The sequence below is a fragment of the Apus apus genome, chromosome 3 (genome assembly GCF_020740795.1).
Source record: "Apus apus isolate bApuApu2 chromosome 3, bApuApu2.pri.cur, whole genome shotgun sequence".
Taxonomy (NCBI): Eukaryota; Metazoa; Chordata; class Aves; order Apodiformes; family Apodidae; genus Apus; species Apus apus.
In genome coordinates, this window is record NC_067284.1 from 57,268,569 (window position 1) to 57,294,140 (window position 25,572).

General features: G+C 40.0%; 1 protein-coding gene across 1 annotated transcript; it reads right to left on the reverse strand.

Annotated features, from left to right (window-relative positions):
* On the reverse strand, window positions 1–25,097 carry DZANK1 (double zinc ribbon and ankyrin repeat domains 1). The gene is made up of 20 exons (XM_051615189.1): window positions 24,989–25,097; window positions 24,202–24,355; window positions 22,000–22,117; window positions 21,540–21,636; window positions 20,678–20,802; window positions 19,678–19,763; window positions 18,870–18,987; window positions 17,819–17,932; window positions 16,918–17,010; window positions 14,880–15,002; window positions 13,195–13,359; window positions 12,368–12,596; window positions 9,128–9,231; window positions 6,945–7,019; window positions 5,973–6,069; window positions 4,686–4,780; window positions 1,814–1,894; window positions 1,242–1,369; window positions 855–929; window positions 1–593 (listed from the first exon to the last, which is right to left on the reverse strand). The coding sequence occupies exons 1-20, from the start codon at window positions 25,095–25,097 to the stop codon at window positions 458–460; spliced, it is 2,322 nt and encodes a 773-aa protein (XP_051471149.1). The 3' UTR covers window positions 1–457.
* Between the last annotated feature and the right edge of the window lie 475 nt (window positions 25,098–25,572).

Genomic DNA, 25,572 nt, shown 5'->3' on the forward strand with positions numbered 1-25,572 from the left:
TCGTGGAAAAGAATCTGACCTTTAATGTGGTGAGCTGCACTGAATGCAGTTTTAACTTCAAAACAGAAAATAAGGTAATCAAACTACAGCGTGCAGGGCGATTGCTCAAATGTCAAACTGTCTTAAGCAGTGTTCATCAAGTCTCCTTAAAATGTCCTTGTGCCTTGAACAGTTTGCTTGGTTCCTCTCCTTGCACAAGTTTGGAAAGGAAAAAAAAATGTTGCAGAACAGAGCACAGACAGTGAAGAATTGTGCTCTGAACTGTTGGGAACGAATTGGGGAATCTTGTAGAAAATATTTGGCTGTTATGGGGCCCGATTTGATTGCACAAGGTTGTGAAGTCTGCAGACTGAACTGGATGCCTGCACTTAGGTGCTCCCAAACTCAGAGAACCTCCAAGTCCATCCTGGGGAAAAGGTGGTTGCAATCACACACTGACAAGACTAGTGCTCTGGGGTTATTTAAGTGTGTCCGGTGTTCCCTGTCGAAGCTTACTTGTGAACAATGAAATAACTTCATTATTTCCAGCTGTAACAGCCAAGTCATATGCCGATTGCCCTGCTGCATTCTTCTTTTTTATGCTTGCATTGCAGCTGTAAAAAAAGAACAGATTGGTTTAAGCTACTTAAATTAATTCCAAGTTACTGGAGTTAGTGGAGTGGCCTGTAGGTAAATCTTGATGCAGAGTCACTTTGGAATTTCAGGATGCCTCTTCCTGCTGGGACAGAACTGTAGGGTAAGAGTGCTGAGTCTTTGCCAGGCTCTGGCCCCTCAGTGCTGCTGACTAGATGCATGCAGGTAGGTAGCCTGTGGGTAGCCTGTAGTTGAGCTAGAGGCCCAGCTGCAGTACTTACTGTAACAGGACTCGAATGCACTCCTCTCCCTCTGACCCAAGCAGAACTGCCTCATGGAGAGCAGTGTTGTTGTGCCTGCGTAAGAGAAATGAGTCATGTACTTAATACCTAAGGAAATGGTCCTGGTCCATGGAGAAATGGTCTAGCAAATTAAACTAAGGAAAATTAATAAGAAGGTATAGAATACATTAGGATTAATGGTGATTTTTGTTGTTTTTAGACTTTAGTGTGATTTATCATATTAAGTAGAAGTGGATGGGGGAAGCAACTGAATAGAACAGCAGCTTATTTAACAGAAATTATAAGAAATCTTCAAAGCTGGCAACTGAAAGAAGGATGGTGAATACTAATACCCTTGCTCATGTGCAAGTTGCAGTGCTCACTTACGGTCCTGACTGCTGATCAATGTCGGCACCTTTCTGCACAAGCAGGGAAATTGCTTCTGTGCGCTTGTTAAGGACAGCAACTGTGAGAGCAGGTTGGTCCTCCTCGCTGGTGCAGTTTGGGTCAGCTCCCTAGAAGGCACAGGAGAGGGAAGGCAAGCTGTTCAAGCCATAACAATTCTTCAGCTTCCACCCTGCTTTCATATTACGCCACTTTAAGCTGGCAAATGGTCTTTGTGCTTGAGACAGAGAAATGTTCAAACTGTGGTATTGATTCTTAATGTTTCTTCTGAAAACATTTGTCCTAGCTCAAAACATATGTATAACAAGGGCAGTCAAGTTTCACAGTCAGGATGCACCTACACAGCAAAAAGGTAGAAGTTATGCTTTCTTTTTTTCCAAAGCGTATAAGATTAATATATTTTACTGTTTCTTCTCCGAAATGCTCTTCCAACCTGAAGACACTTGTATTCAAAGGATGTTGCCTCCTAAGCATAAAGTCATGTACCAGGCTAACATGCATGCAGTAAATGGTCAAAGAGTTGGAAGGGGAAACTTCAGCAAGCAGTAACTTACTTCACTGAGCAATTGTTCTACCAAGGTAATTCTTCCTTTCCCATTTGGACCCAATTCATCCAGTAGTTGTCTGGACTCTGGCTGTGGAAACACAGAACAGCCAGTAACATTTCACATAGTGAAAATATGAGCAGGTGGACCATATTCCAGCTTTGAGAAAAGGTGGAAAATGCACACAGTGGCTTAACAATATCTGAGGGAATAACACGTAGCTGAGCCTCAGTGTTACTAACTCCTGACCCTTCTGTGGGAATTTTCTTTCTGAATCTGAGCAAGCATTGCATAACCCAGGTGAATATCTCACTACTGAAGACTTGATTCAGCAAACATGTCTGCAAGCAACTCGATTCACATCAGTGCAGCTCTCCAGGACTGCACAAAGCTCTGTTCACCACAGCAAATGTTATTTGGTATAGAATTAGAGTTTGAAGCTTCCAGAATGTATGGAAGTACTTTCTTTAGAAAATAGTTTGCCTCACTGAAGTTTGATACTAAATCTCAAAACAAATAAACCAACACAAAAATCTTCTTATATTTCTTCTCACCTCCTTCCTCTCCCCTTTTGAAAGCCCAGACACTTAACCAAGCATTTCTTTCTCTGGACACATATTACTAAGCTCTGTATCTTCTTCCAGCTGTTGAGTTGGCTAAATGAACCAGCCTGAGATTAATGCAGGTTTCCCTTTTGGGGTTTTTTGTGCTATTACTGATGATCCATTCAGTAGGCAGTGCTTCCAGGCTATTTCTCTAGGGGAAGTAAAGCCCTGCTTCTTGCATTAAGCCAGCCCTCAGTTGTGCTGACATCTCAGCTTTATGGGAAAACTGAGTTGTCCTTAAAAGCTGGTCACATACATCATCTTCCCCTGTCCAGTTCAGTTTGACTGTGAACAGTAGTTCTAGCACAGCCAAGGGTATGTCCTATGGAGTCAGACCAGGCAGTAAGGGTCCACTGAAGACAACAATGCCTCCAACAGATGTTGCTTCCAAGAAAAAACTGTCACACAATTGGTCTACAACAGTCTTGAGGCCTATTGCTGTGTCAGGAAAACAGAATGGGTCCAAAAATGAAAGCAACAATTTAGTTCACACAGAATCCTAGGGGTTGGAAGGGACCTCGAAAGATCATCAAGTCCAACCCCCCTGCCAGAGCAGGATCACCCAGAGCACACTACACAGGAACATGTCCAGGCAGGTTTTGAATGTCTCCAGTGAAGGAGACTCCACAACCTCTCTGGGCAGCCTGTTCCAGTGCTCTGTCACTCTCACAGTAAAAAAATGTTTCCTGATATTCACCTTAAACCTCCTATGCTCCAATTTGCACCCATTGCCCCTTGTCCTATCACTGGTCATCACTGAAAAAAGCCTGGCTCCGTCATCCTGACACTCACCCTTTACATATTTGTAAACACTGATGAGGTCACCCCTCAGTCTCCTTTTCTCCAAGGTAAAGAGACCCAGCTCCCTCAGCCTTTCCTCATAAGGGAGATGTTCCACTCCCTTAATCATCTTTGTGGCTCTGCGTTGGACTCTTTCAAGCAGTTCCCTGTCCTTCCTGAACTGAGGGGCCCAGAACTGGACACAATATTCCAGATGTGGCCTCACCAAGGCAGAATAGAGGGGGAGGAGAACCTCTCTTGACCTACTAACCACCCCCTTTCTAATGCTCTTAGTAGGAACAAAGTTTGGCTGCTTCCAGTTCTATAACAAACATCAGCTACTGATTTTCAGGTTTGATATTAAGTTGGACTTTTGTGCCCTTTTTTCCCCCCTCACCCCAGTCATTATTAAAAGCTTTCTGTTTTTACTCTTGGATGCCCTCCTTCATGTTAGTGCTGCTCTCTAAGTAGGTGGGTTTTTTTCTGTACTGGCACCAGATACAGGGAGCTTGTCTTAGAATCACAGAATTAAGGTTGGAAGGGACCTTAAAGATCATAAAGTTCCAACCCCCCTGCCATGAGCAGGAAACCCTACCACTAGACCAGGTTGCACAAAACCTCATCCAACCTGGTCTTAAAAACCTCCAGGGATGGGGCATCAACAACCTCCCTGGGAAACCCATTCCAGTTCCTCACCACCCTTATAGTGAAGAATTTCGTCCTAATATCTAACCTAAATTTCCCCTCTCTCAGCTTAAAATCATTATCCCTTGTCCTATCACTATCTTCTCTGATGAAAAACCCCTTCCCAGCTTTCATGTAGGCCCTTCAGGTACTGGAAGGAGCTATAAGGTCTCCCCAGAGCTTTCTCTTCTCAAGGCTGAACAGCCCCAATTCTCTCAGCCTGTCTTCATAGCAGAGGTGCTCCAGCCCTTTGATCATCTTGGTGGCCCTTCTCTGGACCCTCTCCAACAGGTCCGTGTCTTTCTTGTGCTGAGGGCCCCAGAGCTGTACACAGTACTCCAGGTGAAGTCTCACCAGAGCAGAGTAGAGGGGCAGAATCCCCTCCCTGGCCCTGCTGGCCACACTTCTTCTGATGCAGCCCAGGATGCAGTTGCTCTCTGGGCTGTGAGCACACACTGGTGGCTCATGTCCAGCTTCTCATCTAGTACCACTCCCAAGTCCTTCTCCTCAGGACTGCTCTCCAGCCAATCTCTCCCCAGCCTGTATTTGTGCCTGGGGTTGCACCAACCCAGGTGCAGGACCCTGCACTTGGCCTTGTTGAACTTAATGAGGTTGGTACTGGCCCACCTCTCCAGGGTGTCAAGGTCCCTCTGGATGGCCTCCCTTCCCCCTAGGGTGTCAGCTATTCCACACAGCTTGGCATTGTCAGTAAACTTGCTAAGGATACACTCAATCCCACTGTCACTGTCTCCAGCACTGGTCCCAGTACTGACCCCTGAGGGACACCACTCGTCACCTGCCTCCATTTGGACATTGAGCCATTGACCATCTTCTTTTCCTGTAAGTGTTCTTGAATTTGTTCTCTTTATTTTGCCTCTTGAATGGAAAAGATTATAATCATCTTTGCCTACCAGAAAGGGAAACAAGTGTTAATTCAAAGCAAAGTCAGTATCCTAACAAGAACTTGGGGGACAGATCTGGAAATAATTTATCCACAAAAATATTTTGTGTTGAAATAAAAGCAGTATTTATCAGCTTTCTACAAGAGAAAGTGATGAAATATTTGTTGCAGATCAGACTGGTTTTAACAAAAGGTTTACACACAGGCAAACTTAAAAACTTGCTATTTTGAAACAACGCTTCAATGAAATGTAGAGATTTGGGGGCTGAGTCTATTTTTAACTAGCTGCAGCTATTCAACAGGCTTGACTTGGATTCATTAATTGTTTTGATCAAAACTCTTACAATTTTTCAATGCTGTTTAGTTCCCAAATACTTAGGAACGAGACTAGAGGACCTTGAGTAGATATGTAAATCCTTTATTTTTATGAGACGTAATCTACGGATGTGCAGGAGGCTGGATAAGGAAAGTACATGACATGTGGGGACCTTGAGAGCTGCAGCTACTAAAGTGCCTGAAATCACAGTCATTGACACTCCAGGAACCCAGCTCCTACTGCCGTGGCTGCCACTTGCCAAGTCTTAGATTAGAAACTGGCTGAAACTTCAACATGAATTGAAGTGTGTCAAATTATACTATAGGAATTTTTGAATTCTAATGCTGACTTTATAACTAGTTGATTTAAGGAAAACCTAAGTGCACTATGAGATGCCTAAAATGTTGAGCTGCTACTGACACCAATGGGAGATGCAAGTTAAGCATCTCTGAAAACTAGGTCTAGAATTAATGTATTTAATAATTTCTTATCTTTGGCAAATGTGCCAAAGCTGAAGTCCCTGGCACACCTCAGAAGTAAGGATAATATTGACATTTATAACTCCTATTGTAAAAGAATATGCAAAGCATCTACAATTTTATCACTATAATAAAGACTCTGCTCTGTACTGTGGCTGCAGTTTACTGGCATCTGCAGCTTTCCTCTAGGGATAAAACATTCCCATGAGCTTTTGACAGAGTCTGTACATCACTTAAATCTCAACTCAACCCCATTTGGAGATTTATAGATCAATACGTAGGTGCATAATGTGCCACTATATTCATTTGCCTACCTCAGTGTCTCACTACTTCCATATTGTTTTCTACTGTATTTATTGTCTGTCACAAAGCCAGGGAAAAAAAATAATAAAAATAATCTCACCAAAACTAGTTTGACTGCTGTCCTTTCCACCTCTGACTTCTGTTACAGTACTCAGGTAGTGACTTCTGAACTTCACTGGTTTATTAGCATGAATATCCTGTAGAATCATCAAATGCAGACAGTTAATCAGATTATAACCTAATGCTGTTATAATCTTAGTAGCACAGAACAGTGGTGTTGCATATGAAAAAATATATAGGCTTTTAATGTGAGTCTCTGATAAGCACAAGGCAAAGTACTATATGTAATTGAATTCTGTTTTGAGACAAAATGTAGCATTTTTTCTAAGCCTTGTGTTAGGTATTTGTTTTGATTTTTAAAAAGTGACACAACCTCACTTAATGAAGATTCTTATCCAAATGAAAGTGTATCTACCACCTGAGACATCTGATAAACTCCTCACGTGAAGTGATGTGATACACTTTTTCAGGCAACACTTGGCAAGGTAAACTTTTAAAGATTCTGCAAAAGAGATACAGTCTGAATGGCTGATCTGTGAAATGATAGATTTTCATCCTATAGAAGCTGGAAATCAAGATGGGAGTGGTTTTTAGGAGGGATTTTGAGTGTTTGAATATGGTTAACAGGAACTCTGGCAAATGTTATCTCCGAACAACTGACAATCACTAAACTTGTTTCTTAAGAGCACAATATGCAGGCTGAAGGAGGCTCCAAGATCAAGAGCTATGGGGTCCTAGAAACAAGCTGAAAGAAGAATGTTCATATTAATAGCAAACTAATGAAATGCAAGATGATAGCAACATAACCATGAAGTCTGGCTTAATCAGATACCACCAGTTTAGCCAGCTCCAATAGAAAAATATTCTTTTCTCTGAAGTGATGAGTTAACACTCTCTGAACAAAAGGTTTTCTTGTTTAGACCTGAATTTAAAATGTATGAGAGTTACACTGACTAGTCTAGTGACAGCTCTAGACCAGTTGCCAACAATAGGCCACATCCCCCAAACTGACCTTGTTAGTAGCAAGAGCATAATTCAATGTAATAGTGACTTCATAGTCATCCTCATGGATGGTAGCAGAATTAATCTGGAGGGAAAGAGCAACCATTAGTACCCCTTGGAAAAAATACACAGAAATAATTTCAGGAATAAGTCTTGTTGATGATGTTTATTATGTAGCCAATACACAAAATCACAAATGAGGCCTTTGCCTATGTTTTGTAACATTTGCCATCTAACTGGCAGGTAGTATTTTGAGTAACTGGAAACATTAGAATGACTGAAATGCCAAATTAATCCAAAAGGTGTAATAAAGCTTTGTTTCATGAAAGTTCAGCCATTCTCCTCCTAGATTTTGTAGCTGCATGAGAGGCTGTATTGTCCTGTATTGCCCTGCTCCAGGAGAACTGGTTGCTGTTTTAGTTGTAGCAGTCTGTGGAAGCACAGCAGTAAAACATGGGCACCTTCCTGTATCAATTCATTGAGACAGTACTGCTGGCAAGACGATTGAAGTTATGCATAAATAAGTGCACATGGGATTATAAAGAACTGGAATGAAGCTGACAAGGTTATATTGCAGCAGGTTGAGAATGTTGAGGGTGATTTTATTTCAAATCCATGTGAAAAGTGAAAAAAACCCCAACAACCCAGCATTAAGCTCAGATAGTTGGCATCGACTTTGAATAACTTCTGCTACTTTTGGGGGCAGAGGCTTCAAGACAATAGGATGACAAAAGGCCAAGAAGCAGCAGGAATAGCCTTTTCTGGGAAATTTAATATTTTTCAGGCATATAATTTTGAATCTTTTAGCAAAGGAAACAAGTTGCAGTGGGCCTATACCTCATCTCCACCAAGCAGGTATCTTTATACCTGTAGTACATCTTCTGAACATACTGATGAACCCAATAGGTCTCAGTGGGTATAGAATTCACATGCAAAATACCTGATAAAGTGTTAACCTCCTAAAAATGTAATTGGCCAAATTACAACTAGATTTCTGAAGCCCGCTGTTGGTGAACTTTTCTGTAGTTGTTTCTATGTGCTAAATTTGTGGTTGTTTTGGTTGGTTGTTTTGGGTTTGTTTTGTTTTGTTTTGTTTTATGAATGTGTCACATCAGTCAGGACAGGTTAAAAAATAGTGATCTTGAGCTGTAACAAGGAAGACTTAGGTCAGACACTGGGGAGAAGCTTCCCAGTAGCTATACCAATTCAAGGAGTTCCCAACCCTACTTGTGCTTGCATTTCAATTCCAGCTGCTCACTGCCAACCTACTTTTGTACTAGCCCTGATGCCCTTTTTTCCCCTCCAGAGCTATTTTTAACCTGATCCAGTCCACAGGACATTCCCTCAAGCAGTTGTGCTGGCAGCACCCAGGAAGCAGCGAAAAGGGATGTAACTCCCTAACCCGGCAGGGCTGCCGAAGAAAGCAACACAGCACTGCAGCTGAACAGCAAGGATAATTGAGTGCAGAAATGGACTGCGTAGGGCAATTGTGAAATCTCCATTGTTGGGGAGTTTGAAAAGCTTCAAGATAAACATCTGTCAGGAACAATTTAGGCAGAGTTGACCCTCCCGCAGGCCAAATGATCCCTCAATCACACCAGCCTGATCTTCTAGGACTCTTTAGGAAGAACCTCCAGTTTACACCTTCTCGCTATCACTCCTTTAAGAATCTTAATGCAGTTTGGTGACATCCTGAAGACTACATCTTCAAGCAATACCCTTTTCCTTTAATACTGGTATGGTTCCTACTAGAAGTAGACTAAGTTACCAAAGAGAATTGCTGCTATCTGCTGGTATAATCCATTCTGGAGTAGAGGTAAGCATAGAATTACATTCCCTTTCTAGCAGGTCTTATTTAACTGACCAACTACACAGATGACAGTGATCTCTTCTTTGTCTTGATTGCCTGCTGCCGGATAAAGCAGCTGAGCAAGGGCTTTCTGGCTTCTATCACTTCTCTTACAGCTGTGGGGTGAGAGAAGAATAGAAACTACCACAGGAAAGGAAGCAGAAAAAAATCTTCAGTAAAAGACTGAGCAAAAGATGGAGCAACAAACCAAAATAAATTGCATACACAAACAGTTCAAGGCATAAAGAAAATGGAGACATTAATTTTTCTAGTGTTTATCTAGCAGCCAAAATAATCTTTCATGAGACTGGATAGGCAGATACTACTCACAAGCTCCTTCCTACCTTTCCCATCCGAGGTTCTCCAATCAGTGCTCTGAATTCAAGGTTGTTCTGAGCGTAGCTTCTAAGGTGAGCACAGACATGATCGAGCTGCTTCCTCCAGTAACCTGAGCAGAGTGTTAAGCAGTAGAAAAAATCCCTGAAATTGTGATTAACATTTCTTCTGATCATGTGATGGATTATTTAAAAGACAGCATGTTTTCACTGAGACCAAAAAAAAAATCAGTTTACTTTAGAAAATTCATCTGATCAAGAAAAGGAGAAGCAAGCTATGAATGGTGAAATACTGTCTTCTGCATGGGTTATAATTCATTTTTAGTGCACCTCTATTCACAACTATTGTCCTTTGGAAACAAAACTGCCCCTGTGTAAAGGTAAATATCACACTATTCCAGATATTATTTTTTTTAAAGTACATTGTTACAACTAAGCAATTCTACATTATTGAACTGATTTCTAGTTCACTTGAGATCACTGTCAGGTAACAGCAAGTCACATCTGAAAACTGCAGACAGAGTAATCCAACCCATATAGGATTTTGGTCTGTGTAAATTATTTCCCAAAATAAATGTCTTCCAATTATATACAGGAGAACATATTAAAAGCGTATCAATTTCTGCTCTTAGGTTTGTCAGGATCTCTGGGAGAGAGTCAGCAGTCCTTTATGCTGGTACAGGGCATGAAACATGAGGGGCTGAATGCTCCCAGATTCAAAATTCCAGCCACTTAGAGGTTTTGCAATGTTTACAAGTATTTCTGAAGCAATGTTCTGTTTTCATCAGAGAAAGAAACCAAAGGACTTATTCTTAAGTGCTTGTTATCAGGATTTGGTTAATTTTATTTTTGCAAAGTACAGAGTATTATTTATTTTGTTGTAAATAAATTGTGTGGGCTTGGTAACCTTGTTTAACTGACACAATGAAGTTGCTCCTACTTTATCCTTCCCTTCATGTTAAGTGAATGTCAAAACAGTGAAAGGAAGCCAGGTCAGAAGAAAAGTGCTGCTCTGACTTTTACAAGAAAAGCAAGTGCACAAGGATTTTTGTGCTTGGAGGACTCTTCCAAAATAAAACTGATAGAAACCATGACAAACAAAGCCAGCAAGTCTTACTTGCTAGGCAGCTTTAAAGGAATATAAAAAGAAGGACCCACAGAGCAACATAAATTGTTCCCTGCCATGGTCTCACATACAGAAACTAATACAAGTTGAAAACAGTAATTTAAAAATCTAAGCTAGACTAGTACTTGGTGAGTGATGCCTCCAGAGAAATCTGTGTTATTTTCAATTAACTGGTTTATAACTAGCCTAGATGCCCAGATTTTATTTCAAAAAATGCAGATGGCCAGGAACATATTCTCACGTCTGACATTTTCTTACATCTAAAAGGATTTTTGGCAGCACTGATGGAATACTTGAAGTCATGTTGTCAATAGCTGATTTCACCTATATCACACTTGTTTACTGCTTGTTACAGTAGAAAGGGGGAGGCTTCTTTGTAGAGTTTATCTGGTAAATTACTTTGCTCCTGTTCAAAACAGACTGAAAGTACAGCCAAACAAGAAATACAGTACACATCAAAGGACTAGTGTTTGGGTACTACTGTTCTTTCCCTCTGTCCTAACTTTTTTTTTTTTAATCTTCACAAAAGAAAAGAAGATTAGTTAATAGCTAATAGGTCAGGAAAGCGATCACTTCTATTAAAAAACTTTGATATAAAATATCTGATACTATTTGAATTAAAGAAATAATGTATATATTTGGCATACATAAACAAGATTTTCCTGAGTGATAATGTATGGTCTTGTTGATACGTGTAGCTTCAAGCCATACGTACAGATCAACATCAAGGAAAGGGAACAGCATGAAAGACTTTATTGTAACAGACATTTGTTGATTTACAGAACAAAGTATGTTCCTCAGTCCTTGGCAGGGTCTAAGGGAAAATACATCACGCAGTGCAGCTTCAACAAAGTTACCTCTGCTAAATGGATAAAAATTAACAACTTTCAAAAGCAGTTCAGAATTTCTTCCCAGTCTTTCACAGTGAAAGGAATTCTCATTCACAAGTCAAGAGCTGTACTTCTGATAGAGATATATTAATGTTCAGTGTTAATTTTTTTCCCCTCAGCACTATTCCAGGCCAATCCTTTCTTATCTCTTTAAGTTTCCTAACATGTTGAGTCAAGTGTATTTCCTACAGTGATGTCGAAGAGAACATGCCACATTTCAGAGCAAGAGAGCAGGACAACAGAGTTTCTTAGTGATAATTTTAAAAGTAAGAGAGCATCATCTGGATATTTATACACAGAGTCAAACCAGGAAATTCTAACTTTCATTAGCAAATTCTTCTACCCACTAGATAAATCATTCTGATAACAGCCTGAGGGGTTGACCATCTGATTGTAGAAAAAAGCTAGAAATGGGGAAGTGGATCCAAAAAAGTAACCACAGTTTGATGCTGTAGTGATTTAAAATTATCTTATTCTCTGGACTGCACAGCTGGACTGCCCTGTAATATTAAAGACAATTTTGCAAATTGGTTCATTTATTAGGTCTCTGATTAATACTGATGGACTGCTTTCAAGGGTTTGGAAACCAGAAAGCTGAAGTTGGGAGTTTTTCCAGGATAGTAAAACTAAAATCTCTAAAAATTGGAAACCTTTTAATGACAGCAAACAGCCAAGTGACACCACGAAGAACTAAATGACCAAACCAGGGACTGTGAAACAAGATTGTTTGCAGTACTGATACAGTAGTCAGTCTCTGCAATCAGCGATCTAGAGGTACTGATACCTTTGCAGGGCTGAAAGATGGGGCCTACAAGAGCTCTCAAGGTTTCTACCAACCTTGTTTTTTGTAATCCTGTTAAGAATCCCTTTCTTTAGGTCAGTTTGCTTCTGAAACTTCTGTTATTTATTCCACAACATCACCCCATATAAGTTCTTCACATAGACAAGCCTCACCATATTTTTCAAGAGTTACTACTAGCAAATTAGTAAAGCTGCACAGGAGTCAGTAACCATAATTTTTATATTGCTGATAGGCTTTCTTTTAACTATAGATGGAGATCAGTGATTTGAATTCTAAGGCACTGCACTTACGAGTGGTGGGAAAAGAGACCTGTAATGATGTAAATCAGCATCCTACTGATGCCACATTCTGTACACTATAATCCTTTTGAGAAAAAGCAAGGTCATACATTGTAGAGTTGTTTAGAAAACAAAAAAATCAAACCTCCTAACCTTTCCCAGGACTGGTGGCTGTCAGGAGAGGCTTATGATCACTCATCTTTTCCAGCTTTTCGTTTTGTGAAATGAGCTCAAGCTTCTTCTTTTCCAACAGTTTGCTGGATGGGTAAAAAAGTCCAATGGTTTGGGTTCCTTTATCTTCTCTTTCTTTTAGTTCTTGCCCTGATTTGGGCAAGGAAGTGGGAAGAGGCTGCCAGGCAACTTGAGCTTGAAATCGTTTAGCCTGTGGGGAGCAGAGGGGAAGGAATAGTGTAAGTAATATCATTAGATGTAATTAAATGGCTTACAAGCAGAAATAAACAAGAACAGTATACAAAATTGTAAAGAAATTAAAACGATAGTGAGAAGAATCAGTAACAACTCTTGATCTTAATTACCAGTCTGTAACAATAACGTGACTTATTACACATATTCAAGCAAAAGCAAAACTCTTCATGATTGCCAGCAGAATGACCTGTATGCTTTTGTAAGACAAAAGCTGGCCTTGCTAAGTATTACAGTCTCTCTTAAAACTGAGTTTTAAAAGCACTCCTACATATGAATGAAAGAATACCTTGTATCTGCAGCACACAAATAATTCACGAGTTAAAGGTACTTAAAGAGCTAAAACTTTTGAAAAGCTGTTTGTTTCTCACTTTCCTATTTAGATTGAGGCTGGATTAAGGCCTTTGGCTAAGGCTACTTTGAGTCAGAAAGCAATTCTCAGAACAAACATAACCTCATGTTTGCCCTCAGCATGCTAACAAACCACGATGTTGTCCCAAAGAGGAAATTAATGAAGATGTGCAGATCTACACCCGCCTTCCATCTGTGGGTCTTACCTCAGAAAATGCCAGCGAGTCCCCAGGATCCATGAGAATGCTGTTCTGAGAACCCCGCCTCGAGGGGGGTTCTATGTAAACACCACAGGCCCCACAGAAGCGGGCGTATGGACGGTTGCTTGTACCACACTTGAAGCAGGAGAAGTAGGATGGGGGAGGCCCAGGCTGGAAAGGGGAATGAAACCTTGTCAGTACAGAAATGTATGATGCATGGTTCAGGAATTATAAAAGCAGTGTCATGAATTAGAAGGAAGTAAAGTAGCACTACCTAAAGCTATTAGGTTGGAAACTTTAACCAGGATACAAGGTGCTAACACATTGGCAGATGCCAGACAGTAAACCTTCAGCTATCTCAGCACTGTGCTACGGAGGCAAACACCTCGAGTACTGTGTGCAGTTCTGGGCCCCCTCACTTCAAGAAGGATATTGAGGTGCTGGCGCAGGTCCAGAGGAGAGCAACAAGGCTGGTGAAGGGACTAGAGGGAAAGTCTTATGAGGAGGGGCTGAGGGAGCTGGGGTTGTTTAGCCTGGAGAAGAGGAGACTCAGGGGGGACCTCATCGCTCTCTACAACTACCTGAAGGGAGGTTGTAGTCAGGTGGGGGCTGGGCTCTTCTCCCAGGCAACTATCAACAAGACAAGAGGGCATGGCCTGAAGCTGCACCAGGGGAGGTTTAGGTTGGATATTAGGAAGCACTTCCTCATGGAGAGGGTGATTAGACATCGAAATGGACTTTCCAGGGAAGTGGTGGAGGCACTGTCCCTGGATGTGTTCAAGGGAAGGCTGGATGTGGCACTTAGTGCCATGGTCTAGCCAATGTGGTGGTGTTGGTCATAGGCTGGACTTCATGATCTTAAAGGTCTTTTCCAGCCGTGATTCTGTGATTTTTTTCAGACAGATCTAGCATTTGAATATGTTATTTGTTTTAACATACACTTTCAAATATCTTTCTTTTCTTTGGCAAAGCCCTGTCATTACTGGTGTGGGCTCTGGAATTGAATATGGACTGTGATCCTTTCCTGTTTGGTTCTAACACTACCCCCACCACCCTGAGTCCCCTGGTACAGTGAAGGACCAATAGTTATATATGCATACAGGGGACTGTTTACAATTTTTTGCAGACTCAGCTCATGGTAAAAAAAATATATTATCCTGTGATCTTAAATTGAAACACTGTACCTATAAAAACATAAGCCAGGGGAAATTGTTGGCATTGATTATACCATGCAAAAGCTCTACTCAGCAGCAGTTAGGTACTTGCAGTTAATGAGGCCTTCAGCCAAAAAATTGCCTGCATCTTCCCATCTCAGGTAACACTTCTATAGATGATCATATCCCAGAGTATATATGGGAAAACCTGCATTAGGTTAGCCTGTACTTCAGCCTTTGATGGATAAGTTACTTCGGCAGAGTACACAGCTGTTGCATCTCACCTGATGCCATGAGCTGATGATCACTGACCCATGGTAACTTGCTTATGTCTCTAGACCCTTAAGTCACTGACTATAGTGGGGTCAGGATGTCATCTAAGTCTTTAATTTTTCTTTATATAATCTCATGTACTCCAAGTAAATACTTTGATAGCAATAAGTTGTGTGCTAACTGACATAAGTTTTGCACAGAGAAGTTTGAAGGTCACAGATGAACAAAGCCAGATTTGTCAGTACAAACACTGAGAGCACGTGCCTTGGCTCCACACCGGTCACAGAAACGGGCATCACATTGGTTAACGTGGTTGCATTTTGAGCACAAAACTGTCTTCCTTTGCTGGCTGGGATAAGGCAGAGGGGTGTCTCCTCCAAACATGGGCTAATGAAACAAAAAAGGCATTAGGGAGAAAACACTTCTGAAAAGTTCACAAGCTAAGAGGAAAGCAAGCTACTTTGATAACATAAAGCAATATTCAGCCTAAAAGAATTATTTCAACTTATAATAATCAACAGAGTGACTTGCATCTAAGCTGATTTTTTCTTCATTACAAAACCACAATAAAATGTGGCATTAATTATTTTTTAAATATTTTAGCAGAATTGAGTGCAAAAAAAATTTAAATTATTCCTTATCAGTAGTATCCTTTTACACTGAGTATTTATTATTATGGCCCCATGTATAAGTACACTCAAAGTTAAGAGGAAATTTTCTCTGCTGATAAACTTATCTTTCAAATCCAAACCACAGAAGCTACTTTTGTTCATACCTTGCTTTGTAGTAGTATGGCAGGGAATGTGTGTTCAGACAACAAGTCTTCTCTCAGTTTGGTATTTGCTACATGACTATTTTTTTCACTCTTTTACATCATATCAATTATATATTACCTCTCTTTCCTACTACAATTAACTTATATGGGTATGCAAAATAAATCAGTTTTTACCATCTGAAACTTCTAGGGGTTGAGGATAGATCCTAGTTAGGAAAAACAGGTCTTAAAAATGTTTTGTTAGTTTTTGCCTCAGGGCTTATGCAGTTTATTTTCTATGCAGGTCAGGAATATGGATAAGGAACAGAAACTGAAGAAAATTATTTTGATTACAGCCACCACAACAGCAAGTAAGCAGACACCAAATAGCCCTGTTTTCATCTGTGGCCTGCATTGCAATTTAAAATTATGTTAATTGGAGGTTCATTTGGAGGACAAAATTTATGAGCTCACATGTCTAAACATGTTCTAAATCTAAATAATTTAATAACTATTAGTAGTAATATCAACACTGTTACTAATTATAAAATAATCAGGAATTACTATTGTTATCACTAATTAATCACTATTATTAGTAAATTCTGATTACTAAATTGTTAGTAAGCTTTTAAATTTCTCTCTTAGCTACTGCAGGTCTCACCATTCAAGTCATATGCCTAACTACAAATGCAGCTACACATTAGTATCTACTTCCAGTGAAGCAGTTAAACTTGTTTATCTTAGCTAAGTACAGATTCCTAATGAAATTCACTTGAAAAGGACACCTCGGTGGCTATGCTAGAGAGCTTTGCCTCCAGCTACTGAGTTTTAGAGCTCAGGATGTTGCCAGTATCATCAGAAGATTTTAACTTGCAAAGCATTATTATTCTCTTATTTCTGTATTTCTCACAACCTGGAGAAGTGAAAGGTACCACAAGGTTTTCATACAAGAATTTTCTCCTCAGAAGTGAAAGGAAAATTCTTCTTAGAAGCCAAATGAGCAAGCTAAATGGGGAGTCGAAACAGACAGCAATTTTAGGGGGAACATTTACTGTTGCTTTTCTCACCTCTGTGCAGAGTCACAGCCAAATACAAGCCTAGTAGCTGTAGGCACGTAGGGGAAGCAGCAAATGGAGGTAAGAAAAAAAAAAAGTAAAATAATATTTTATTTTCACAAAATACTTGAAATCCATGAGAATGATCTTCCTGATGTATATACTCACTTTCTATTGCAACTGAAAATAATATGAACACAAACAAGACTCTCCTGTAGCCAAGACTAGGCTTGGCTAGTCTTTTTCAGAGCCTTCTGAGCTTTCACTGTGGCATTTGCAATCCTCACCTCCACAGGAGGAACTTGAAGGTATATGATACACTTAAATTTAGCTGGACATTTGTGGTGGAATACTAGGCTTGAATATGGCTTTGGAAGGGAGTCTCTGCTTTTGCAACATAGACACACAGGCATATGACTTCAGTTTTACAAAGAAAAAGAATGTTATGCTTGGATTTGATTAACCCAAGTGTGATTGATGCAAGAAGCCTTACCGTTTGCATTTCAGGCAGCTTGCTTTCACAAGTCACACAGTGGTTATGGTGAAGAGGATTTCCTGTGCCACACACCTGACAAATTACTTTACCCTTTTAAACAGAAAAAGAATATATTTCACGTTATTTGAAAATTGCGAACAACAACAATAAGACGAAGACTTGATCTTACAAAGTGCTGTGGCTATTCAGCCCTGCAGATAGAAGAGATCCTTCAAGTCTGTGCTGTGGGCTTCAGACTATAGCTATGCCTTATTTTTTGGTCATTACAACTCTACATATCTTGGTGAGTTTGGTTTTTTTTAAACTATGGTACAGTTCCCTCAAGAAATCCAGCATCAATACCTCCAGATCATATTTATTAGTGTCAGTTTGCTTAGTCACTGCACTCACACAGAACAGATAATCCCCATGCCCCTAGGCAAGGAGTACTCTGTAGGGCAAATTTTGCCAAGTTAAGTCCACCAGCACTTCTGGATCACTGATCAAGACTGTACTCTAATGTTCTGGGCATATAAGCACTGCCCCAGTCCTGCCAGCCCACCTGTGCTAGGCTTTTACAATCAAATGAGGGAAGCAGAGTATTGAAGACATATCCAATATACTTAAAATGCTTAGTAATACTAAGGCCATAAGTCACAGAATACCTCTCTACTGAACACAAGTGCATGCATTTCTGTCATTCAGACTGCTACATCACGTGCTCCTCAACCTGCCTTCCTGAGCTGCTGTGGTTTACCTTTGATGATTATTTCTATTCAAGGTGTTTTTAATCTGACTAACTCTTGAACCTGTCATAATTACACAAAACCAAGTTGGATGAAAATATTTGTAAAGAACGAACGTTAGCAAAACACATGCCAGGAGGTAAATTGCTATTTTGTTACTTATTCTCAAGTACCTTTACGCAGAGGTTGGTTTGGGGCTGCAGCTGTGGAGCTATTGGCGACTCACATACAATGCAAGTGGGGGTGTTCATTGGCACAAGATGCCTGCACTCCAGACATGGGGCCATCTGAGGAAGAAGCCACATCACAGCATGTTAAGGACCATAATGACATCATTAAGGTTATAATGAGTTTTTCAGTATTTCCCTGGTTAGAGTGTACACCAGCAACAAAGTCTCTGTGAACACAGCAACTGACAGCAACAAATGCTGGCATGGATCCTTCAGAGATTAGAGGCTATTGAGAAAACATGAAGACAACTGGGAAGACAATGCTTTTCTGACTGCTAGCAATATGCCAGAAAGATACTAAGTTAATTTTGAGTCCATTTAAAATGCTACTACACAATATGTGCAGGTAGTTCAAATCCTCCTGATTATGAACCTAGTCTAAAGAGGTACTGAATATTCTCAGTCATCACTTGAAATTACAACATTGCCCCAGAAAAAGACAACTTTCTAATGATACAGGAAAAAAATGCACCACTGACTTGTTGGATCAGGTTATTATCTCTTGGGAAGAGATTAGAGAAGATAGTTATGGACATCACTGTAAAAACTCAGTGCTCTTATGTAGGCCCACACACAACAGCATTTAAGGTTTCAGGCATATCAGGTGGGTCTTCTACAGCTATGACATAGACACTAGATACTAACTAACTGCACTATTTAGAACTGGAATAAGATGCATATGCAGGTCCCCAAGATGTGATGGTTGTTGTTGCAGGATGAAGAGGAATCTAAATTTTGTGATGTTTCCTGAAACAAGCAAATAAAACACAGCTTCTTTTTCATTGTTACCCTCATTAAAATATATGGCACTTGAAGCCATCAAAATGGGTTAATTGTGCCCATCATTTAAGGATTACATCCAGTAGTGAACAAAATAAAACAATCAGAACAGAGCTTCCCAAATGAAAGTGTGACCAAATAGTGGTTTTGCCAGCATTTGCTGAGAAAGTTGGTTTCTGCAGAGAGGATTTGTTGATTGTTATGTTTTGCTGACCTGCGCTCCTTCGGGAGGTGGGAAGCGATGTACTGGCACAGGTGGGACAGGAGATCCACATTCCTGACAGAAGTGAGCTAGGGGGTCAGACAGGCGAGGTGCAGAACAGTGTGCACATCTGAGAAGAAGAGCAAACTGGCTGAGCTTGTTTTGGTATTGTACTGCTGCATAATAATGATTCATCTGGAAGCTGGTGTGACAGGGCTTAGGCCACTGATTTCTTGGTCATGGTTTCCAAGCTATGGTGGTCCACCAGACCATGCCCCAGCATCCATGATATGAGGTTCTGAACTCTAAACAGCTTTGCAAAATAGGAAGCTCTCTGGCTCCTATGGAGTTTCATACATTCTTCCTCACCACGTGAGGTAAACAGGTCTCCTGACATGCTGTCTTTATCAGGCCTCACTGCTGCACCATGAGAAATCACTGAAGTAGATCACATACCCTTTCAATACTGAGAAGCACTAACTTTCTGTGAGACTACTCCAATGAGCAGTTTTCACCTAGAGCAATGAGGGCTGTACTCGAACTTACAAAGGCAGCTGTTCCTCCAATCCTACAGGTGTTAGGATTTTTTTTCGAAGGATGAGTCTATAGTTGGTAACTGTATCATGAGACGTAAATACAACTACATGTTACAGAAAGATTTTTCAAAGTTCTACCTAGTTCATATTCTCCACCTATGAGCCAGTGTCTGTCTTCGCTTTCCTCCTTTTGTAAAGCCTGAAACTATTATCAAGTTGGTTGCAAAAAGCAATTGCTCATTTACTTTCCAAGGTCAAACATGTTAAAAGTAGAAGTCACTTACTTGAGGAAATCTGTTTCCCTCTGGATCCTTGCCACCTGTGTGCTTGCCAAGCTCTTCCGACTAGTCACTGCAGAAGAACTAGCAAACTAAAAGAACGGCAACTCTTTATTTACCCTTAGTAAGCAAGTATTTGCAAAATGCATACAGGAGCAGCAAAATCAGCTAAAGATGTTATTTGATACAAGCTGCTCTGAAATGGATTGCTTTAAGGAATATCTGCTATACTCAATTCCCTCATTAGCTGCATAAATACTTACAGCTTCTTCCAATCTATCTTGCTATTTACTTCCAAGACAGTGTTACTGAATATGAAGTTTTAATTATCAACTGATCCACCTACAGTAAGAATTTTTGCTAATTGAAGATTCATTCATGTATTAGAAGAGAATCAGTAGCAATGCAGGTATAGTTAATTTGCTTTGCCTGGTTCTGTCCTCACTGATAACTGTGTACTGCTTTGGATATTCCTATTCCAGTGTCTCATTACGAGTAAATTTAAATTAGTACTGTATAATGTTTCTCTCTAAAACTAGCTGCTCTGTACAACTAACTGAAAGGATGTTGTAGTGAGGTGAGTGTTGGTCTCCTAAGTAACAAGCAATAGAACAAGAGGAAATAGCTTCAAGTTGTGCCAGAGGAGGTTCAGGCTGTATATTAGGAAAAATTCCTTCACTGAAAAGGTTGTCGGGCACAGGAATGGGCTGCCTGGGGAAGTGGTGGAGTCACCATCCCTGGAGGTATTTAAAGGATGTGTAGTTGTGGTGCTCAGGGACATGGTTTAGTGGTGGACTTGGCAATGTGCTGGGTTAATGGTTGAACTTGATGATCTTAAAGCTCTTTTCCAACCAGAACAATTCTATGGTTCTTTGGTAACACAGCCAAAGGCATTAATTTCTGAGAGATGATATAAGAATGATCACAACTCTTCACATCTTTATTTTTTTACAGCTCAGGTTTGATGACAGCACTTCACAGTTTTCCTCAACACTCTTTTGCTTACCTGTAACGACTCTGCTGGTAGTGCTGAGATGGATTCCTCTCTGTACTCTTTTGCTTCCAAATGACTGGCAAGGAGCTGTGGTCCGTGCAGGGACCTGTGAGCAGTCTTTTTTTCTGTTTCTAAGTCTAAAATTACAATCCTGTTAACCCACTGTCACTCACTTCATACATTTAACATACATCTTCACACAAATATTACATACTCTCAATTTAAATTCCAGTAGCTAAGCATATTTTAAAATGTATTTGACATTTAAGTTTTGGGTTCAAATACACTGCGTGGAATTACAGGAAAATAATCTAGAAGAAACCTCATTCTCCTCTGAAAGAGCTTACTTTTGTATTTTTCTCTATTTACGATTTTCTTCCTTCCTGCATGCTAAACCCCCCCACCAGCTCCTAAGAGTTACATTAATATGATTCCCTGATCTAAAACAGTCCCATTGCCATTGCCATGGAATAAAAGGCTTTATCTACAGAGAAAATCTGGGTCAAGCTTTCATTTCTGCTTTGTACATATATTTTGGAAGAAAACACCAGTAAAGAATTCCATAAAGGATTTGCAATCCCATCAATTCAACTGTATTTTACAGCAGAAAGGGAAATATAGACTGGGCCTTGTTATGTTGCCCAGAAATTAATGATTCTTAATGTTTTTAAGAGGTAAAGTGATACATATGGAAGGTAAATTTTGTTCCCTATTTGCAGTGTTGGGCAATCAAAATTGGAATTCCCAGAGGATATTTTGTGTTCTGAAATGGTTTTTAAATTACCCATAATTTACCAGTGAAATAAGAGGAAAGCTTTTCACTATTTTCATCTGAGACAGAAGTCTGTTTCAGTTTTATGAAGTAATACTGTACCTTGAAAATCTTGGGGTGCTTCACTCCAGGCAGGCTTAATTTCCATGCTCACTCCATTCTTCTTTGGTTTTGTAGTAAACATTCCACCTTCCCTCTCCTAAAAAGAAACTCTATTTGAATTCCAAATGAAAGATTTGTTTTTGTTCTAATCTACTTCTGCTGTAGTTATTTGTTAGGATTTTTAAAGTACATGCTTATGGTATTAATTTTCTTAAATTACAAATGTATTTTTAAAATATTTTATCTGCATTTCTCATAAAAGGCCAGTGAAAAAAAGAGGAAAAAAAAATAACGTGTCCCCTTGAAAATTTAATATTACAAAAAGGATCAAGGTAGCAAAGATGGGCAAACAGAGAAAATAACATATTAAAAGTATAGGCAGTCAAAGGTTTAATCCCTAAGTATATCATACAAGCAACGTTTTCTATTCACACAAGGGCTTAAAATTGCTAAAACTTACCTGTGTGGTGATATCTTTTAGGAAATTCTTGTAACCACCTTCAGCAGAGAAGAGGATGTTTGGCTGCTTGTACTCTACCAGAAACACCTTTGTTACAACTGTACTCTCCCTGCAGTCCCTGAAAATCAACAGTCACAAAGCTACACACATGCCACAAACCCGTGTGCAGCAACGAGTAAATCACTGATGAACGTGGCTCATTTGCTGGAACATTTTTTCCAAGCTTGCAGTCATTATTTCAATGGATAAGTATCATCCTGGACAATGCTCTCAGGAAACACTGCTTTGTTTTGCCTTTTTTTTAGTGTAAAATGTGCATGATAAGAAGTTACCAGTAAAACTCTTGCTAATCCTGTGTCTGCTTTCTGGAGTAACTATCATTTGTCAGGGTTGCAGAAAATAGAGGACAGCAAGGCTTTTCTTCCATTCATACTACCTTATTTATTTTCCCAGTCAAGCAGCAGGTAGCACACAATTTTTTATTATTATTATTATTATTATTATTATTATTATTATTATTATTATTATTATTATTATTATTATTATTATTATTATTATTATTATTATTTTGCAGCAGTAATATTGAAATTTCTCTAAATGTCCAAACCACTCATTTAGGATATATTGTTATTCTAGAGCACTTATTTTAGCCCACCTGAAAATGTCTTAAAAAAACCATACTGGAAACAAGTGTTAATCTAGGTAGTGATATCAGAAAATACACATAGGGGTACGTGTTCTTACATTCCAGTGCAGGACCCAAGTGCAAGTTCCTGCACATGGGCTGGGGCAATCCCAAGAACAAATAAAGGTTGGGTGGAGAATGGTTTTAGAACAACCCTGAGGAGAAGGTCTTGGGGTGTTGGTTGATGAGAAGCTCAACAGGAGCCAAAAATGTGTGTTTACAGCCCAGAAAGCCAACCGTGTTCTTGGCTACATCAAAAGAAGCACAATCAGTGGGTGATTCTTCCCTCTACTCTACTCTTGTGAGACCCCACCTGGAGTACTGTGTCCAGTTCTGGAGCCCTCAACACAGGAAGGACATGGAGCTCCCGGAGCAAGTCCAGAAGAGGGCCATGAAAATCCGATGGCTGGAGAACCTCTCCTATGAAGACAGGCTGAGAGAGTTGGGGTTGTTCAGCCTGGAGAAGAAAAGGCTCTGGGGAGACTTTATTAAGGGGCCTACAGGGAATCCAGGGAGGGACTTGTTACAAGGTCTTGTAGTGAGAGGACAAGGGGGAATGGCTTTAAACTGGAAGAGGGGAGATTTAGGTTAAACATTATGAAGAAATTTTTCACTGTGAGGGTGGTGAAACACTGGAGCATGTTGTCCAGGGAAGTTGTGGATGCCTCATTCCTGGAAGTGTTCCAAGGCCAGGTTGGATGGGGCTGTGAGCTACCTGGTCTAGTGGAAGGTGTTCCCGCCCCTGCAGGGGGGTTGGAACTAGATGATCTTTAAGGTCCCTTCCAACCCAAACCATTCTGTGAATCTGTGATAAGCAAAGGCTATCTAAGGATGCTAATAGTGGGGAATATAAGTACAAATACCCAACTGAAGCGGAAGTTTCTGCTTCCTTGGAGATAAAAGATAAAACAAGACACAGACAGAATGCATGTGTCCTCTTTCTGACTCTAAGCATGAAGTTGGTTTGGAGAGTCAGTGGGTGTGCAGCAAAACCCAGTTTTCTTCTACATATGTTGTATTTTTCCTAACACTTGTCCTTCACCCTTGTACTAACGTTGTACTTAAGCTGTGAGGTTTAGCATTCTGTGATCCCTTTGGGAGAAACTAAGCAGATTCCTGGGAATACCAACTTTAAATCTGCTGAATCACTGTAAGACCCCAGAAAACATCATACCAATTCCTCTGGCATATTTTATGATCAAACTCAAAAGGATAAGCTCTAAGTATAGTACATTTTATTCGTTTCTTGCCCACAGCCTCTACAGATCGTTGGCCTACATCCACAGTCCAGGAGATAAACATCCAAGAGATAATCTGTCTGCACAGACACTTAATGGATAAAAAGCTTTAGGAGAAAGTGAAGTCAGTGCAACCCACGATATCACTTAGACTGCAAACTGGCTGGGGAAAGAGGCATCTCTCATTTGCCAGGTCTGGAATGCTTTGAACAGCTCCAAGCCATGACCAGAACATCTGTCCCTTGCCAAAATGCCAGTAAAATAAAACAGGATACTTACTTTGTAACTGCCAGTGCCTTGACCATTATTTTCCCAACTGGTAATATGATAGGACCCTTATACTTAAAAGTGTTATGGTCTCCATAGCCAGGCTTCCTAATGAGTTCTGGTTTACTTCCATCTAAAGTGTAATAAATGGAGACCTCAGGTGTATCTGAAAGACACAGAGAAAGAAAGTAGCCAAACTGCATTCAACCTGTGAAAAACAGGCTCCACGCTTCAAAGTACTCAATACTGTGGGTTTTTTCTCACATGGGATTTTTCTCACATAAACAATACAGAGCAATTCTGTGAATGACCAAAACTGTTTCTCCCATGAAAATTTGCTACTCGACAATTGCAATTTCATTATAAGCAATATTTACTCTTTATAAAGCAGCTGTGCAATGATTTTGTATTAAAACATGACAATGGATTTTCTGCTCTAAAGACAGAAAAGATATTCCCTCCCATGGTGAAAGGTGACATTTTAAAAATGGCAAGGAAAACCTTTGGGGTGAGCATGGCATGTGATACTTTCAAGCATTGGTTTTGCAGTGAAATGCAACAGCTTAAGAGCTTATTCTTGGAAACAGTTAAGACTGCTAACATATATGAAATAACTCATGTCAATGATATTGTCTGAATGCATAAAATTAAGTGTTACTATACTATTTGCTGTATTCTAAGTTTCTTAAGGAAGTGGACACTCATAAAACCCATACATTCAAATAAAAGTATAAAGGCTAAAGTCTCAAATGGACACATAAGAAAAGGCTTTACATAGAGTCCAAGTTCTTATTCCTACCTGATTTTATTTCTACGAGAGTGTTTGTGTCTATTTGGTGTTTAGCCTTCCCTGGAAGAGGGATTCGAAGTGGTATGACCTGAGGAACTGAGACAGAGCCAGCTGTCATTTTTCTCAGCAGTGATCTTTAAAAAAGAAAAACAAAAAAGGCAGAGAATTTTTCTAAATAGAGGAATGCATTGAGAAATACAGCCTTTTAATGTGATTCCTTGTCTTAACTTCTCTTAAAAGACAGAACATGAGATTATTTAAACTGTCGGTACTCTTTAATGTTTGCATTATTTTCACTTTGAAAAGGAACAGGATCTCAATGACCATCACACTTTTGACTTACTCTCCTGTTTCAGAACTGTGAACAAAGCTTGAGCACTGTTGCTTTCATTTCACTTTGCGCCTCCTTGCTCAAGTCTGTTTTCCACATACTCAAGAAAAACAGCTTTGGCACCATACATCAGGGATGTAAGAGTGAGGGAGAGCACAATATCTTGACCCTCATCATGGCAGATGTGGTGTCATTTTCTTTGCAGGAAGCACCATCCTCTTGTTTTGTCATGGCCATCTGAACATACACAAAATGCCCTGAA

Coding starts and splice junctions, on each gene's coding strand:
- DZANK1 (XM_051615189.1), bottom strand. CDS start 25,097: ATGACAGCTGGCTCTGTCTCAGTTCCTCAGGTCATACCACTTCGAATC. Junction 20,803..21,539: donor AGCACCCCAAGATTTTCAAG/GTACAGTATTAC, acceptor TTGTAATTTTAG/ACTTAGAAACAGAAAAAAAG. Junction 17,933..18,869: donor CACCTCCCGAAGGAGCGCAG/GTCAGCAAAACA, acceptor CTTCTTCCTCAG/ATGGCCCCATGTCTGGAGTG.